The sequence below is a fragment of the Pinus tabuliformis genome, chromosome 1_1 (assembly GCF_031772625.1).
Source record: "Pinus tabuliformis cultivar Carrire ecotype Pingquan chromosome 1_1, CPIR1, whole genome shotgun sequence".
Taxonomy (NCBI): Eukaryota; Viridiplantae; Streptophyta; class Pinopsida; order Pinales; family Pinaceae; genus Pinus; species Pinus tabuliformis.
The window spans coordinates 967,292,476-967,310,739 of NC_142297.1; the positions used below are offsets into that span (position 1 = coordinate 967,292,476).

The 18,264-nt window shown below is 36.4% G+C and overlaps 1 protein-coding gene across 3 annotated transcripts in view; it reads left to right on the top strand.

The window, feature by feature from the left end:
• The window catches only part of LOC149217728 (uncharacterized), a 376,727-nt gene that overhangs the window by 42,502 nt on the left and 315,961 nt on the right, over positions 1–18,264 (top strand). For all 3 annotated transcript variants that reach the window (XM_089393070.1, XM_089393071.1, XM_089393072.1), the window contains exons 2-4: positions 9,996–10,180; positions 10,351–10,474; positions 10,580–10,674. In XM_089393070.1, coding sequence (XP_089249196.1) covers positions 9,996–10,180; positions 10,351–10,474; positions 10,580–10,674 — 404 coding nt within the window. The remainder of the gene's footprint in view (positions 1–9,995; positions 10,181–10,350; positions 10,475–10,579; positions 10,675–18,264) is intronic.

Genomic DNA, 18,264 nt, shown 5'->3' on the forward strand with positions numbered 1-18,264 from the left:
AAACTTTGTTAAAATTTTTTGGGAAATTTTTAAGGAATATTAGTGAGAGTTTTGGTGAAAGAGGGAAGGCCGCAAGGCTGAAACGGAGGCCGAGAAAGAGGTTGGAGATGGCTAGCGTAGGGCCTCAAGGCACCAAAAAAATTTGCCCACGATCTTCTTGAAATTTATCTTCAACTTGCAAACAAAATGGAGGTGCCCTCTAAGGCTTAGATCTCTCTCCGGAATCCACAAAAATTGCCTGCAATCTTCAGATCTGTTTCTGCACAAACAAAAGATAGAAAAAACCCCAAAGCATGTATATACAAAAATATGAAATACCCAAAACCCCAATGAATTAAAAAATTTGATATTTACAAATCTACAATAATATTCTACAGATTTAACAGATTTGTAGATTAAAGCCCTCTATTAGCCAAATTTAAACAAAATTTTGCACAATATTTAAAAACAAATTTGAAATTTTAAAGAGGTACAAGCCCAAGAAAAATCTTGCAAGTAAAATATTCTATAAAATGACTTTAGAAATTAAAAAGATTGTGGGCTCTTTTATATTTTGTAAATTGAGAGTTAGTTGGTCTAGCTGAGGGCTTCCTAAACGCTCAAATTCTGAATGATAACTTTTGCACACTTAAATCTGCTTGTTAGATTAATAGAGATTTAAAAAATGATCATAAAATTATCAAGAAATAGAGATGCCTGCTACTTTTATCAAATTAAAATGATATTCTAAAAAACCCAGAAATCTGTGCAAGATACCTGTACACAGATCAATTCTCAAAGGCTATTAACCAGCAAATGCAAATAAAAGCAGCAAAGTATTAAGAACAATATTACCACATAAATCTGAAAGAGGAATACCGTGATTTGAAACCCCAAAGTTTTTGCGTTTTATTAACCAGAAAAAAGTTACAAGAGCTTTTTTAGAGGAAGTACATGATTGAAAAATTGGATCCAAATAATGGAGAGAGATCTCTAATTTATAGAAAATTTTTCCAACGGATAGTTGGCTTGATCCCCGTCAAAGCAATCTCAACCGTTGATGAAGATCAAATGATTTTTTAATCATCACCGTTGAAATAAAGATACTTCTTGAGGGAATTCGAATTTCACTTTTAATTAACTCAAAAATAATTATTTTGAGATAATTGCTGCAAAAAGTTGACTTTGACTTAACTATTAACCCCCAAAGGTCCAAAATATTTTGAAATTTTCAATATTCCCTTGGTTAGGGACCTCAAAAAATTAAAAAACTTAAAAACCCATGAACTTTAAATGTTGGAGAATTTATTTTTTCCTAGGACCTAAATTAATTAAATTTATGGCTTTAGCATTTAAATTTATTTTAGTCAGAAACTTTAATTAATGACTTATGAGGGGATTATTAATTTTTCCAACCCTCTAATATTTAGCCATGGTGTCTAACTATGAGGGACCATGCACTATATTTTTACATGAAATATTATATTTGTAACCCATGAAGGGGGAAACACCCGTTTGTTATAGACCATCAATAATTACCCATTTTCGTGACGCAAAATATGATCTAGTAGACTAAATGACTTGTAATAAAATAATCTAACCAAATAGTTATAATTATTCCCAAATCACTTTTACAGAGACTCGATAAATAACACTAGGACTCATTTAAAATCCTGACGACAAAATCCACCCTAGCTTTGGGGTGAGGCTGGAGGGAAAAACTCTGCCGATCATCCGTGTTTAGAAACACACATGAATCAGTGAGACTAAAAGCCTCCTAGGATAGAAATCATCATCTAGAAAAATAAATTTACCTAGGTTGTTACATACATTTGTCTTACTAGGATCATTTACATTACAAAATGCATAATGGGTTTACAAAACTCCAGTGTGCATATAGTCGATAATGATGAATCCGTGGATCATCTGAGTGCTTGGACATGATGGAAATCCATGCACGAAAAAATGTGCAGCTATGGAGTAGTTGACATGGAGTGGTCGACAACACCCATAGAAGCTTCAACTTCAAACCATTCTTTTTCAAGGATCATATCATCTCAAATAAGGGCAAATCCTCTCAATCTATTCATAACTTCAAGCACTTTGAATAAAACCCATGATGTCTTATGTTCAAGGCTATTGCAAGTAACCACTAGCTATTGCAGGGTCTCAACCTTGCTATTCCAGACTCTTTGTATGTTTGTTAATTTGATATTAGAATGGAGATTATCTTTTTGTCTTCTTGTGCTATTTATTTTCTTGATGAAAGATTCCACATAGTTTTCATTAAAACATTCATCTTGTTTAAGTTCAATTTCTAATTTTTCCTCAAGCAAAAGAATTTTATTTACCAAAACAATGACACTATTGATGTCTTCCTAAAGATCAAGGAATGAGGTTATCCTATCCTCTTTATTATTTGATATACTTCTCACCCTGAGAAAAACTCTTGTATTGTTTTAAGTCCATTGGAACTGTTTGGAGGGTCACTATGAATATCTTCATGTGCATGGGTAGTAAGTGGTTTTGCAAATAGAGACTTTCAATTCATTTATTTTTGCAACTTCACCACACTTTTCCTATATTCTTGAGGCTCCTCTTCCTATTCATCTAGTATGTGCTTCAAAATTCTTTCTTGAGCTGATATATTGCGAAACCTTAAATTGCGGAAATTAACAGATTTTAACAACATTTATACTTAAGAATATGCTAGTGGATGTTTGAAACCCTAATTTTAACAAAATTAATGCTAAGTAACCTGACAATGAAATTTTTAAACAACATCTATCAATTCATTGGTGAATATTTACATGGAATTTTGTTTGGAGATGTTCCAGAGATGTTTTCGCTCTCGCTCTCGCTCCTGCTACCAAATCGACTCTTTTGTCCTTCGAGCCTGTTGTCGCGCAGATTGACACGACAACGCTCAGACCGGGCGCTGTCACTCTGATCCCCAATCCCTCCGTTTAAGCCTGTCTCCTGCGGCTAAGGGGGGTAGTCCCTGTGAGATGATGAGACCAACTGTCGACCAGTTGGTTGGGAGACACGAGATACGATATAAAAAGCACTCGATGGATTTGATTAATTTAGCAGACCAGTGCCTTAAGAGATTGTGGTTAAAACGATTACTTGTTAAATGATATAAAAATATGGACCATGAACAGCAATCATCTATCATCAGCTAAATCACAATGCTCTTAGAATGACCAAAACGATATCCAGCAATTGAGAATTTTCAAAAAAATGAATGCTTTAAACCACCATGAATCATAACCATTAACCAGATATCAATTTCGCATCTCGACTTGAAAACTTAGATCTCAGCATGAAAGATACGACAATTCCCGAAAATGACTGGATCTGACGAAGAGAATTTTCCACAAAATTTTAATATTTTTTCAAAATTTTTTAAATCTTTTTTCAAAATTTTTTATTTTTCAATATTATAAAAATGAAAATTAAAAATCTAAAAATTTAAAATTTAAAATCTATTCTAAAACTAAATTATATTAAAAATAAAACTAAATCTAAATTTTTTTTATTTTTTATTTTTAATTTTAAAAAATCTATAAAAAAAACAAAACGATTTATTAAAAAAATTAAAATTTAAAAATTTAAAAAAAAATTAAACTAAAGTCTAACTAAAATTAAATCTAAGGACTAAATATTAAAAAAAAAAAAACTATTTTAAATCTAAACAAAACTATGCAAATTTTAAACTAAAGCTAAAACATTAAAATACAAATCTAAAAAATAAAATCTAAAATCATTAAATCTAAAAAATAAAAAAAACTAACAAAAATTTTTTTCTTAAATATAAAACGAAACTATAGTGAAACCTTTTTTGATTTTCATAAATTTAATTCCAACTAAATGAAAACCTATGCTAGCCTACGAATAACCAAAAGTCAGAACCTACGCAAAGCTAAATCAAAACCTAATCCAAAGTTACGTATATGACCACAAAAACATTCGATTTACCTGCTACGGAGAAAGATTCACTTGAAAACGTTACGCGGAACGGAAGAAGGATATGCCAGCGGGTTTTGAAAGATTTAAAGCGTGCCTGGAGACAATGATGCGCAGATATTACCTAACTCGTGTTGACACAACGATTTCTTGAGACGCTAAGCAGATGGCAGAGGATTTCTTGCAGAGTTTCACAACGATGCTGCGTTGAGAAAACGTGAGAATGAACCCGTAACAGCTTGCGATGGTCCTCAGATAAGCCGTACGCTCAGATTTCTTGATTTTTTTTTCTTGTCTTTTGCTGACAGGCCAGCGCTGGAGACAATCGACGCAGTGATCTGAGAAAAACTAGAATCGATCTTACCTGAGCTCACGCCAGAACTCGTGAATGCAGCCAAAAAATCTCACAACGATCCCTTAAATATTTGAATTTAAATGCAGGTTGCTGGTGCTGTCGGTGGCTTGAGATCGATTTTAGAATAATCTTTCATATGTTTGGTGCATGGCCGCGAATGATAACCCACCGCACATAATCCAGGACCACAAGACTGACGCAAATCGATCTATTACTCCCACGCAAAATGCCCGCATATGTTTTACTGAAGACTCCTTCACGCTGGACGCAAAAGAAAACTCGTTTTACTTGCTCACGAATGCACTTCGACGGACAGGCATACAAGCTTGATTTATAGCTTCCAAAAGTGCTCAATACAGCACACAAAATGTCTGCTAGCGTTTGCTGAATAAATGAACTGATTCACGTGAAACTTTGCTTGCTATCGTTTTGCATGGAGGAGTGCTATGATGCGGGCAAGTCTGATCTCTTTCTGAAAATCCTAAAAAAAATTTACTCCTGATAAAAAAAACAAACCTGTACAAAAAAAAAAGAGAACCTTAATGAGAACTGTGTAAAGCAAAATATGAAACCCTAGATCAGCTAATTTACTGTACAGATTTGGCCCCTTAACAGCCAGATTCAGCAGTAGGCACAGAAATATTTTAAAGAAATAAAGATTTTCAGATTTTCACTGTGAAGAACTTCAGAAAATCTCTCATGCAACTTAGAAAAATAAACCAAATGATAGACCCAGGATCAGATCCAACTGGGCTCAGCAAAAAATGCTTGCGGGAGTTGGCTGGTTCAGCCGAGAACTTCCCCGAACGCCCACAAAATTCCTTCAGAAAAAGTTTTCTGCACAGCTCAAAACAACTGTCAACAAAGAGGGCAAAAATGCTGCTAGATCTCAAACAGTAATGGAGATACCTGCCATTACTTCAGAAACCCTAACGACACTCAAACCCCAGCAAGTGAACAAGATACCTGTGCTCACAATACTCTACAAAAAGCTATTATTAATGGCTGAAAATAACATATGCAGAAAATGAAATGATCTCACAGCATTTCAAGAGAGTAACACCAGCAAGATATGGACCCCAAAGTCTTCTTTTATTAACCAGAAACAGATTTACAAGAGAGCTTCTTCAGTCTTAGACTCACAGATCGAATGATCTGAAATGACCACCTAAGACCCTATATAAAGGAAATGATCCCAACGGCTAGTTCGAATGATCCATGTAGAAATGATCTCGACCGTTGATGAGGATCAAGACATCTCTTGATCTCATTCGTCGATTTATTCACTTAAAATATTATTTTATTTTATTTTTAAAATTTTTATTATTTTTTATTTATTTCATTTTTTAAATTTTTTATTATTATTTTTTATTTATTTGATTTTTTAAATTTTTAAATTTTTTATTATTTATTATTTTATTTCATTTTTTTAAATGGATCATCGAACTAAGCCTTCGGAAACATCACCTAGGACCTAGGACTTAGGACTCACGAGGGGATTTAAAACATCTTCAACCCTCAAGACACATTTCATGATGATTTTTTACAATTTACATCTCAAGGGGACAAACCCACTTAATACAGACCCTCACAAAACACCCAGTTCTGCGACACAACTATAATCTAGCAGATCAACACACTAGGATTCTCCTAAAGTTCTAATGACAAAATCCATCCCGGCTTTGGGGTCAGGTTTGAAGGAAAACTCTGCCGATCCATGGATCGGTGAGACGAAAAACCTTCCGGGACGTAGATTACCACTAGAAAGTTAGGTCCACCTAGGCAATTCACATACACGACTCATGTCTGCTAAGATTATTTACAATTAATACATGCAGACTGGGTTTGCAATTAGAATGATTAAGCTGCTGATGACTGCCGGATGACACGGACACGCTGATCAGGTGCTGCCCCTTTCTTGCACAGAAAAAGGGGGGGTACTGCATGGGTAGTTGACCGATAGAGGTCAACAGAGCCTATTTGGGATAAACCTATCCGGTTCCGAGACCTAAAAGACTTCGAAATAACGGTCTTCTGGCCCTCGTGCCCAAAACTGCAAGAACAATTGTTGCTCTCTGTTTGTGGCTCTCTGTATTTCTTCCTTCGTCTCTCAGACTAGAAAATAAGAACTGAATCGTACCCTTCATGCTTTCCTCGACCTCCTTATATTCCTCTCGATGTCCACCGTCTCCACATTTATCACCGCCTTCCCTTCCTTTGTTGTCAGTCTCCTCTTTTCTAGAATTGCCCCCCTCCTTTGTTTAGAGGCGGTAGTATTTGTTAAAATGTAATGGAGCATTGGATATAGTTTTATTTATTTAGTTTATGTAGTATCATTATCTTGTTTTATTAATTTCTATTTTAATTAAATTACTTTATTTAGGAGTTAAACAAATCATTTTATTTAAAAGTTAATAAACTAGTTTATTTAAATAAATTACTTTATTTAGTTTAGTTATAAATTAAATATATTTACTTCATAATTCATTGTGTTTATCCTTTTGAGTAATACATTAATTATATATAATGGTGGCATACCTATCAAGTACCCCATTTGATATATTCATTATATTCTGGTGTATTTGGAATTTACCTCGATAATCAATTCATTATCTCGAACTTAGACATTTTCCAAAGTTAGCTAGTATGTGTACTAGTGCAATACATGTGATATATGCATATGTAGCTATCATATGCATGTTTGGTATACATGCTAATATTTCTGTGTTCCTTATAACTCGAGGTGGGTCATTACATACACCCCTCCCTCAGTGTATCATTAATTATTTTAGCAATTACTGTAATTATGTAAGTTTTTTTTTTTTTTTTTTTTTAATTTGTGTTTTGAACATTTATTGGTTTGCAATTTTAAATGTCATGCCCTGTCTCAAGCTATTCTAAAATCATCTTATCTTTTCTAATCTCTTCCGCTCCTATCCTATCCATCTTCTATTGGAATATGTCATGGTGTCGACTATTCTGATCTAACCATTCATAAACCTCAAGGGTGACAATATCGACCATATTGACCAGATTTCCGAGTAGGCATCTGACAGTCATCATCAGACATCTAGGGGAGTGTGGTTCGCACAATCCTCCCATGGCTCCAGGTTTTGGAGGATAAACGATGGAAATACCTCCACACCTCCTAGTAGAACCTGGGTCAACACCCTATCATGGAATCTCATTGAGCCTCAATTGTTCTTGGAGTTTTGTCATCACGTGAGTCGGTTTGGTAACGATACTTTTCACAATGTAAACACTTGTCCACACATTATAACATATGCATCAATATACTCAAAACCATATATCATTTTTTGGGATTCAACTGCGTTAAGTAAGTCATTTATCTATGACAATTTCCATGAGAGGCAGTCGTAATTGACTAATTTCTCATGATTTTTGAATAGTCCACTTAGCACTCATTGCATCGGGTGATTCTCAAAACTACTTATATTCAAATAACAGTTTTTATGCATTCCTAATATGTGGTTATCTGTGATATTGATCTTTGAGTTCATATAACATACTTGGCTCTGTCCAAACCATATATCTATAAGTTAGCTTTCATATTAAGTAGTTAAATGTAGTCATTCTTTTATTTCCATCTCATTAATAATGTTGATATGCAAAAAATAAAATAAAAATTATAGATATCTTATCCATAACATAATTCATAATTCAGGTTTCATAGCAATTTTAATCAAATACTAGATTTTATATTGATATCCACGTACCAACAGAGTTAAGCAAATAACATATTTCTTATTGGTATCCATGTACCAACAAAGTAAAATAAAATTCATTCTTACATGTAATAGTTCAAAATGATGGTCTTAAGTATCCAATTAAAATAAAGTAAAAGTATAGAAAATAAGGTTTTAAGTTCTTCAAAATCAACACAAGTTGGGGTATTTTCTACATATGGTCTCTGTGTCTTCCTAGGTAGCTGATCTAGGATTATAGTTGTCCCATTGGACTTTAACTTGGTCTACTGATACCATAATGTGAAGCCTTAAATTTTGGAAATTAACAAATTTTAACATTTATGCACAGAATAAACGGGTGTGTGTGTGTGAAGCCCTAATTTTAAGTTTTAACAAAATTAATGCTCAATAACCCAACAATGAAATTTTTAAACAACATTTATCAAGTCATTGGTGAATACTTACTTGGAATTTCGTTTGGAGATGTTCCTAAGTTGTTGTCGTTCCTGCTACCAAATTGCCCCTCTTGTCTTCCCAACCTATTTGGGGTCAACTTATCCGGTTCCCAGACCTAAAAGACTTTGAAATAACGGTTTTCTGACCCCCGTGCCCAAAACTCCAAGAACAATTGTTGCTCTCTGTCTGCGACTCTCTGTATTTCTTCCTTCGTCTTTCAAACTAGAAAATAAGAACCGAATTGTACCCTTCATGCTCTCCTCGATCTCCTTATATTCCTCTCGATGTTCACCGTCTCCACAGTTATCACCGCCTCCCCTTCCTCTGTTGTCAGTCTCCTCCTTTCTAGAATTCCCCCCTCCTTTGTTTAGAGACAGTAGTATCTATAAAAATGTAATGGAGCATTGGATATAGTTTTATTTATTTAATTTATGTAGTATCGTTATCTTGTTTTATTAAATTCTACTTTAATTAAATTACTTTATTTAGGAATTAAATAAATCATTTTATTTAAATGTTAATAAATTACTTTATTTAGTTTAATTAAGTTAAATTATGAATTAAATATATTTACTTCATAATCCATTGTATTTATCCTTTTGATTAATACATTAATTTTATGTAATGGTGGCATACCTATCAAGTACCCCACTCGATATATTCATTATATTATGGTGAATTAGGAATTTACCTCGATAATCAATTCATTATCTTAAACTTAGACATTTTTCAAAGTTAGGCCATATGTGTACTGGTGCAATAGATGTGATATATGCATATGTAGCTATCATATGCATGCTAATATTTCTATGTTCCCTATAACTCGAGGTGGGTCATTACATATATCTACCTAGGGTAGCTGGCTATTCAAGTTTTTTAACTTCAGAGAAATCAAAATAGCAACAATGGTAAGATGGAGTTCTTGGCAGAATCACACGAATAATAGATTTGACAACTGTTAGTAATTGTTGTAAGACAGTCTTCTGTGGAACTACTAATCCAAAGGTTGTTAATACTAGATTGAAAATATATCGGAAACCCTATGTCCTGATGGAAAAACGTTGTGAAATGTTAAACCTGTTTCTGAATCATGGCATGATTACATCCTTGTTACAGTGGGATCATGTTGTGACATGGAGCTAGTTGCATCTGTTACAATTATATGGATAAACTGCAAACCAAATGTCATTTCTGGTAGGTGATGTTAAAGTGGAAAAAAAAACGTAGGTTGCTGTAAAGTTAAAACTTTTAGAGAGTCAATCTTCTTGAGTACACCCTCCTAGTAGAATATGATCATATATTAACTCTTTGGGGATTAAAGTACTAATATGTGTATGAGAACTTTGTTTGATAACTACTCAACCAGATTTATTTTTAAAAATTGGCAAATCCTCTGTAAATTAGGGTACGTTCATGAACACACAAGTATTATGATGTTTTAATTTATATTATTGGAATATCAATTGTATTTGTTTTAATATTTACTTTATTTTTATGCTTATTGTGTAATGTAACTTCAATTTTTGTAGGAGGACGTATATGAGAAAGTAATGCATCCTTTACTTAAAGACTTTGAGGACGGAAAGAGTTGCTTGTTAGTTGCCATGGGGCCGACTAGTTCAGGGAAAACACATACCATGTTTGGAAATGTTAAGGAACCGGGTCTGATCCCTCGCACTATGAAAAAGCTTCTGTCTCCTGACAAAGAAATCAGGTAAAGATATCTAGGTTGTCTAGTGATATCAAATATCCCTTCTACTTAGTCATTACATGTTGTAGAAGGCCTTGCATTCAATAGCCAGGAAAATCATTTGAGGGCACTTTCTTACATGTGTATATTCATTGTTTTGCATATGATTAATATCTTTGTCAATTTGACTCTAGGAGTTATTTTATCTCAATGTTTGAGATATATTCAGAACGAGGAAGAGGAGAAAAAATCATTGATCTATTTCAAGATGGTGTAGAGTTGAGCTTACAACAGTGCAACGTTAAGGGGCTACAAGAGGTAAGGATGTGATGTACAATGTTGAGTTAATCATGGGAACATTAATTATGATTTAAGGGCTTTAATTTGTGTCTCAACTTGAGATGAATTAAGAATAAATTACAGGTTTCAATTGCGAGCATGCAAGAGGCTGAATCCTTTCTTTCTCAAGGTCTGCAGAAGCGCACTACAGCAGCTACTAATGCTAATAGTCAGTCGAGGTATGGTGCAATACTATGTCATTTATTTCCGTTGTGTAAGTCAATATATCATGATATTCAATATTTCCTTTTCTATTTAGATAAAATGACAATGACCATCAAAATTTTAGGAAGTGTCTTTACCTTAATTTGGATCTGAATTCCTTTGTTTGAGATTATATTGCTGATGATTTAATGTTAATCTTCTCATTTTTCTATTCCATTTAACAAGAAATTAGACAGGCTTCTTGCATTTTCAGAATACCCTCTATGAGTGATAGGTAATTGTCTAGTTATATTTCTAAGAGTTAAATCAAAATAGAAACATGTGGAGTGCAACACGACTCATCATTAGGATGAAAATTATGAGATTATAGCTTTTTCCGCTGATGATGAGTGGAGTGTTTCACTGAAATATGTTGGCCCAAAAATATTTCACACAGTAAAACCTAGAAATTCAATGACAGTTTGTCCAGCTGCAAAAGTCTCCATTCTAATATCTTTGAGTTTTTTCAAGTGGAAGCATTTGATTTTGCTTAGAAACTTAGGAGTAAGTTTAAAGAGGAATTTTAATTTGCAATGGTTGAAGGAGAGTTAAGTTCTTTTATAGAGTAGAAGATTGAGAAACATGGGGATCACCTTCAGACTTATATGCAGTTTGTGATGGGCTAGTTTGGGTAACAAAACAGTTCATCTGTTTTTAAATGCAAAATTGCAAGCCCAAGCAACAACACTTGTGAAAGCATAAAAATAAGCTGGGAGCTAAGAACAATATACTTAGATCAGTAGTTATTTGTTTATTTATTAATTTTTATCTTTTAGATTTCTTTTTAAAATGTCATACAATATAGACAATTACAATATGATGGTGAAACTAACAAGCTAGTTCAGTTTTCTGTGATTGGGATATGGCGTGATATACTACAAGATGTTTAGCTATAAAAACACAATTTGTGGAGTTATGTTTTAATACCATTGCTATTTTTATTATAGAAGACCACATATTTTCTCATTCTCAACTAACTCTTTTATGTTTTTTTCTTGCAAGTACCTTCTTGTCATCTGTAACTAGTAGGTTAGTGAATCATCCCATTTTGCTTCAATATTGCATAAAGATGATAAAAACATTCTATAGTATTCTTACCTATCCTTGTAGAAACTGTATTGGCTCTCTCTCTCTCTCTCTCTATATATATATATATTTATATTTCCAAGGAAACCTTGTGGGGAAACCCTTGCGCACTTCCCTGCATCTCGCAGATGGCACCCTATGTAAACCATTCAGCATTGATTGTGGCACCTGGCCTGGCAGGGACATCAAGTGAGGCAAGTAATAGGGGCAGTCAGCTTGGGGGATCGACCCTGGTAGCTCCTCCATGAAGCTCAAAGCACTCAATCACTTGAGCTAGCCCACATGAAAAACTTGGCTTTTGGAGGGCATGAGAATTTCCAGAGCTTCTTAGACCACCAGGGCAGAGGAGGCCTGTTTTCTTGTTTTGCTAGAGTTAGATATCTTTGGGCTATATTGTCTAGAGGGAGCCATGGAACAAACCAAAGAATCCTCAGAAAGGGGCAGAGAAATAAGGCAATGTCTCAAAAAGTCCGTGTAGGGCATCCATTCCTGGGCTAAGTGATCCTTGAGATGAAGTTCGATTGCTTCCTTCCAAACCTGCAGGCCAATATAACCAGCCCTATTTGATACCTGATGGAGGAAGTAATAACCCTGATTTTTTAGATTATGGACCAACTGGTCAGAAAGGATATGTGAGTCCCTGCTACCAATCCAGGGGCCCTTCGCAATGAGATGATTTGTACCTTCACCCACCTTCCATCTGAGTCCCATAGTGATGAGGTCCACAGAATTTATGATAGCTCTCCAAACAATTGAATTGTTCTGGGCAGATTTCCTTGAAGATCTGAGCAAATCCATCTATGGAGCAGGGTAATTATATTTCTGTACCGTAATTTGGGACTAGAGTCCCGCTCCATTTATCAACCTCCAAGCACCCTTGGCTGCAAGGGCTTTTGAGAACAAAGTGAGATTTTTTAGGCCCCAGCCACCCAAGGCTTTTGGAAGGGAAATAAGGGAGCAAGCTACCAAAGCAAAGAGTTTTATATCCTGGTATTTTTATCAAGTCATATTTTATCTAATCTTATATAATTACAATGCATGCACTTCTAATTAGTTTGCATTTATATAATCTTATTCTAAATAATTGCAGTTCATGTAAACTGTGTGCATGCCTTATTTCAACTGGGTTGCAAAATTGCAAGCACTATCTTCACCATAAAAACGTTTGATGTATAAATTGGGCATTGGTTTCAATAGTCTTTTAATAGCTTCTTTGCTTTATTTCATTTCAAGCCTCACCTTCAATCTTTCAAATTTATCATTGCTTAATGCTTTAATGTGAATATTTGCTAGCTAATGTTAAAACCTACAATGGATCATGTTAATCTGTATTGTCTTGGACCTCCTCTTTGATCTAGTGTCTTTTAACCATTGGCCTTATTTCTTGCATGAGTGGTAGGATTCTTTGTGAATTGGAAAAGTTTTTTATTAGGGCAAAAGAGAGGTGCAACTTGTGATACTTATAGGTGTTAACTTACTTGGTTAAAGAAATGAAATAGAGAGGAACTGTGCACAAATTAAATAAACAACAAAGTATGGAGTGGATTGTTGTTAGAAATAGCACAAGAACACCTACGATAAATTGACACAAGATATTTGATGGGAAACCCTGACGGGGAAGAAAACTCTCTATGAAAGTTCTTTCCTTGTAATACATTCAATCCTCTACGAAGGATGCTCAATGGTTACTATCAAGTAAAGGTATCAGAAAGAGAACTCGTTTGGAATTGGTTTGTCCCAAAATTATGAAATGGACTAGGACCAGATTGGTACGGATGAAGAACTGGGACAAAACCAGCTGGAAAAAATACTTGAAATATTAAATATTTAATTAAAATAACATATTCATGTAAATCAATGTATTTTGAAACCATTAGAGAACAGATGTGCAAAATTTGTGCATTTTATTGCATGTAAGGGTGCAAAAAGAAAAATTAGATTGACATGTAAGTTTTGAGATACAATTTATAATTTTGAGAGAAAATATATAGTCCCTGAGTTTCTAAATGGTCTCTAAAATCCAAAATTCATCATACTCCATTGAAATTACATAGCATTCTCAAAATCATCCTTTAGATCTTGTAGATCTTCCTCTGCATGTGTATCCTCAGTTAAACAATGAATAAACAGATTATATGGGAGGCGCCGAATATATGGTTTTTATTATAAAATGGGGTTGCTGTATACAAGGGGATGGATCCCTATATTTCCTTAATGAGGTGGCTTATTATGCCTACCTTACCTAACAACTCTAGCTATTGACTTTTTATTAGCAAAACTAATGCCACTTTTTTAAGTTACTTCACATTTTGTGTCCTAATTATAGTATAGACTCTAGTATTGGAGTGTTAAATATTCCAGCAATATTCTCCCTTATCTGGAAATTGTTGATTTTTCAAGTGCAATAGATACAAGCACAAATTTCTGAAACTCACAAGTACTTCTAATGATATTGATATTATCTTTAGCACTTGCAGTTTATCATTAAGCAATTACACTTCGGAAATTCAACCATAAAATGAAGTAGGACAGAGAGATCACGATAGAACAATGATGCAGAAAGACACAAGAAGATTTACCCTGGGAAAACACTCTTCTAGGGAAAAACCCAACAACCTTCTCTTAGAGAAGTTGCCTGATTCAACAAGAGATACATGTGAAAATTTCAAGTCTGAAATCCTATTGCAAAAACTGGAATTAATTCTTCTAATTGTTAATTAACAATTTATTTGCTATGAAAAATATTGAATAAATCACACTGCAACCTTCACAAATAAAATTGCGGAAAATAATAGTGTTGGAAACTGAGAAATATGCTAGCACACATAAAAATTGACAATTATTTTTGGACAAATGTCCCCGGAAAAACCCAACTTGGGAAAACCGGTGCAACCACTGAGGGTTTTAATTATTAAGCAACAGTGAAATTATCTGAGTAAAATATGTGAAAATTCCTAAACTGGAATCTCTACTGTAGCGACTGATGATATTTCTCCTATTTGTTAAATTCCTTCAACCAAATTACTTGCAGTTTCCTACGACAAATATCTAAATACATACACTGCGACCTTCAATTAATTAAATATTATGCAAAAATAAGAGATTGAGCAAGAAAGAAAATACAACACAAATGACACCGTTATTTTTGGACAAATGTCCCCGGAAAAACCCAATGTGGCAAAACCGGTGCAACAATTTTGAGGGTTTATTATTATTAAGCAGTAGCAAATTCTGAATATATCTTTGAATACCTCATGGGTTATTCAGTTGCAGAGAGAAATACTAACAGAAAGATTTGTGATATTACCTCACACAATCACTGAGAAAAATCCTCGCTGACCCATTTGGGGTGACACAGGGTCAACGCTGGGTAGAGAGGGGCTGACGCAGTCCAGAGAGAGGCTGACGCTGGGGTTTCTGGGGCAGATTTGTGCTGAGTAGCCACCGAAAGGTTTATCTAGGGTTTCAACCAGGGGATTTGTCACAAACTGAGAGGTATTACTGCCAAGGAAATTCTCTGTTGGGTAGGCCAATTTCGACACCCAGATTGTACTTTGATATTGCTTAATAAGAAAACCCTCAGATCGCTGCATTGGTTTTCCCACATTGGGTTTTTCCGAGGACATTAGTCCAAAAATAATGGTGTCATATGCTGTGATTGTTTCTGTTTCCTTTAGTTGCCGATTTGTAATATGTTGAACATGCACCAGTGTTTATTTTAGTATTTACATTGTAAATAACTTGTTAAGAAAAATAACAAGTAGGTAGGAATAAATCAGAAAAAGTGCATGGAGGGTTTCTAGCTAAGTAAACTTAGAAACTTCAACATGGTATCAGAGAGTGATTGCAGATCACAGGAGGACTAAGGACATCAGCCAAGCGGAGCGATAGTAGTAGAAAACAACTGTCTCGAGGTGACAGAAGCTGTTTCTAACAGAGCTGCAACAAGGGAAGGGTGATGCAGTGCCTATGTCATCAAAGGTGAGCCAAGAGGAGGCAACGCAAAGGTTAAGGAAGGAAAAGGGAGCCTCATGCAGAGCCACGCAGGACTGGGAGGGCTGACGCAGTTGGCTAAGGAGGCCGGGTTGCTGGTGCCGGGATTGCACAGAGCCTGGGAGCTCTCACCTTCAGGTTGCTGGGGTTTAGAAGGCTGTGGGAATATTGCAGAGTGGAGCTGGTGAGGTACTGTAGTCAGAACAGTACTTGAAAGAGAAAGGCCAAGAGGAGTTGCTACCAAGGGTTTCTAGCCGATGAACCCGGATCAGTGGTGCGGTTGCACAAGACGATCGGAGTAGGGGGCATCTTGACAACAGCAGAAGGATTTCCAGGAGGGAAATCAGGACTCAGAGGGAGTCCAGAAGAGAACTTCCAGACGGGAAGTAGAGACTCAGAGGAGTCGAACAGAGAACTTCCAGGAGGGAAGTAGAGGAGCATTATGGCACTACACGGAGTAAGAGACCAGGATAGACTGAATGGAGCGTCGAACTTCACAGTCTGGAAGGCCAAAATCTTATCCGTACTTGACAGAAATCGTGTCAAGAACTTTGCCTTGAAGGTAATAGCTATCCCAGTCAACCCCAATGATAACGACAAGTACGAGGAGGCAATGGCGAGGGCCAAGAGCATCATCCTTGACGGGGTCAAGGATCATGTAGTACCACACATAGCCTAGAAGGAAACGACATTTGAGATGTGGGACAGTGGGAGGCTGTCAAGAAATTTTACCAGCATACTTCTGTGTAGAGACGAATTCTACTTGAGAATCAGTGGAGGTTGTATTAGATGAAGAAGGGAGAACTGATTGACACCTTCCTCGGAGGACTGAATGAGATCCGAGATCAATTCACTGCTATAGAAGCGACACCGGATCAGGAGTTGATGGTGAGGACAACCTTGAATGCTGTCTCAGAAGATTGGGAGGTATTTGTCTAGAGTATACTGGGCAGAGGGACTCTCCCACCTTGGGACGAGATGTGGGCAACTCTTCGCCAGGAAGAGATCAGACGGCAATCGAAGACAGGTAGCAGCAGCAAGGGGATCAAAGTCAAGCAAGAGGAGGAAGATGTTGCCCTGGCATCCGAGAGAAGGCAAGGAAAGCGGAAGAAGAATGATCTCTCGAAGATCAAGTGCTTCCACTGTGGGGAGCTGGGTCATTATGCGACCCAGTGTCTAAGGTAGAAGAGTAATGGAGAGTCTTTTGAGACTAAGGCAGCGCCAACACGGGCATAGAAGGAAGTTTTGACAGAAGATGACTGTTCCATGAGTGCACATGCACCACTTGAGCGGATGTGGGGAGACATCAAGCTGTAGTCAGGCGGACTACAGGCGATGAGGGGTAGGATCCTCGAGGTATCCAACCTCTTGGATTAGAACTTGCTATGGGAGCCCCGAAGAGGAGTAGCAGGACTCGCTGAGTCGGGTAGACACGGATGCGGATGGAGCGGCAGAGAGAGCTATAGTGCAGGAGTCTTGAGACAACGCGAGGCTAGTAGGCTGCAGCAGTGCGAGAGGCACATGAGTGTTGCACCAATGTAGGATGGCACAGAGAGGTGTGCAACGGTGCGAGATGCAGGGAGTTGTTGCAACAACGCGAAGGCTAGAGAGGGAGCACTTGTCAGCGACAGAGGGAGCTTTAGCATCAGTGGGTGTCTCTAGCACAACAGAAAGGTTAGTTGGGAGATCAGTTACTTACTTCTCAGTAATTGAGTTGCAGTGGGCAACACGATGCAACATGATGAGAGGAGGTGTAGTGCAGATGCAGTGCTGGGAGAAAGGACCAGCAGTAACGTGGATGCAGAGGGAGCTGTTGTACAGATACAACAGTGGCAGTGGCAGAACCATGGGCAGTGGTATAGGATACAACAATGTAGAGGATGGTGGGCAGTAGGCCTAATATCAGCACAGTGACCGATGCCGGATGATCAAAGTAATACTCAGTGAGGAGTATTGCTAGAGCACAACCCTCTCTAAGAGGGAGTGTTGATTTGGGGTAGCATCGGATGTGCTCTAGCCACGAAATTTGGTGGAGAGGTTGGGGCACATGAGATCTCCAATACCCAGAAAGGATTTGGGCAGATTCTAAACAGTTCAAGAGATATTAAAATAATTAATATTTTTAATGGAGTCACTAAGTCTAAACTTAGGGAAAATAAAATATTAATGTGTATTAATATGAAACTGTGTTAGAATGGTCCAAAAGACATGGATCAAGCTAGATCTAATCTTAGCCGTTGATTAGGGACTTAATCTTGGTTGTTGATATGTCAACAAGAAAAGTATAAGAGGAGGCTTGAGGGTCACTTGGAGAATACACCAGAGTGATCAGTGATTCTATTCTCTAGAGCGGGGTTTGCTAAGAGAGATAGAATTAGTGACCGGGAGATGCAACTGAGGGGCATTTGAGTACAGAGAGACAAAGAGGCAGAGATAGTGCCGGGAGAGCAACGCAGTAGCCGGGGAGAGTGATGCAGAGCCAGCCA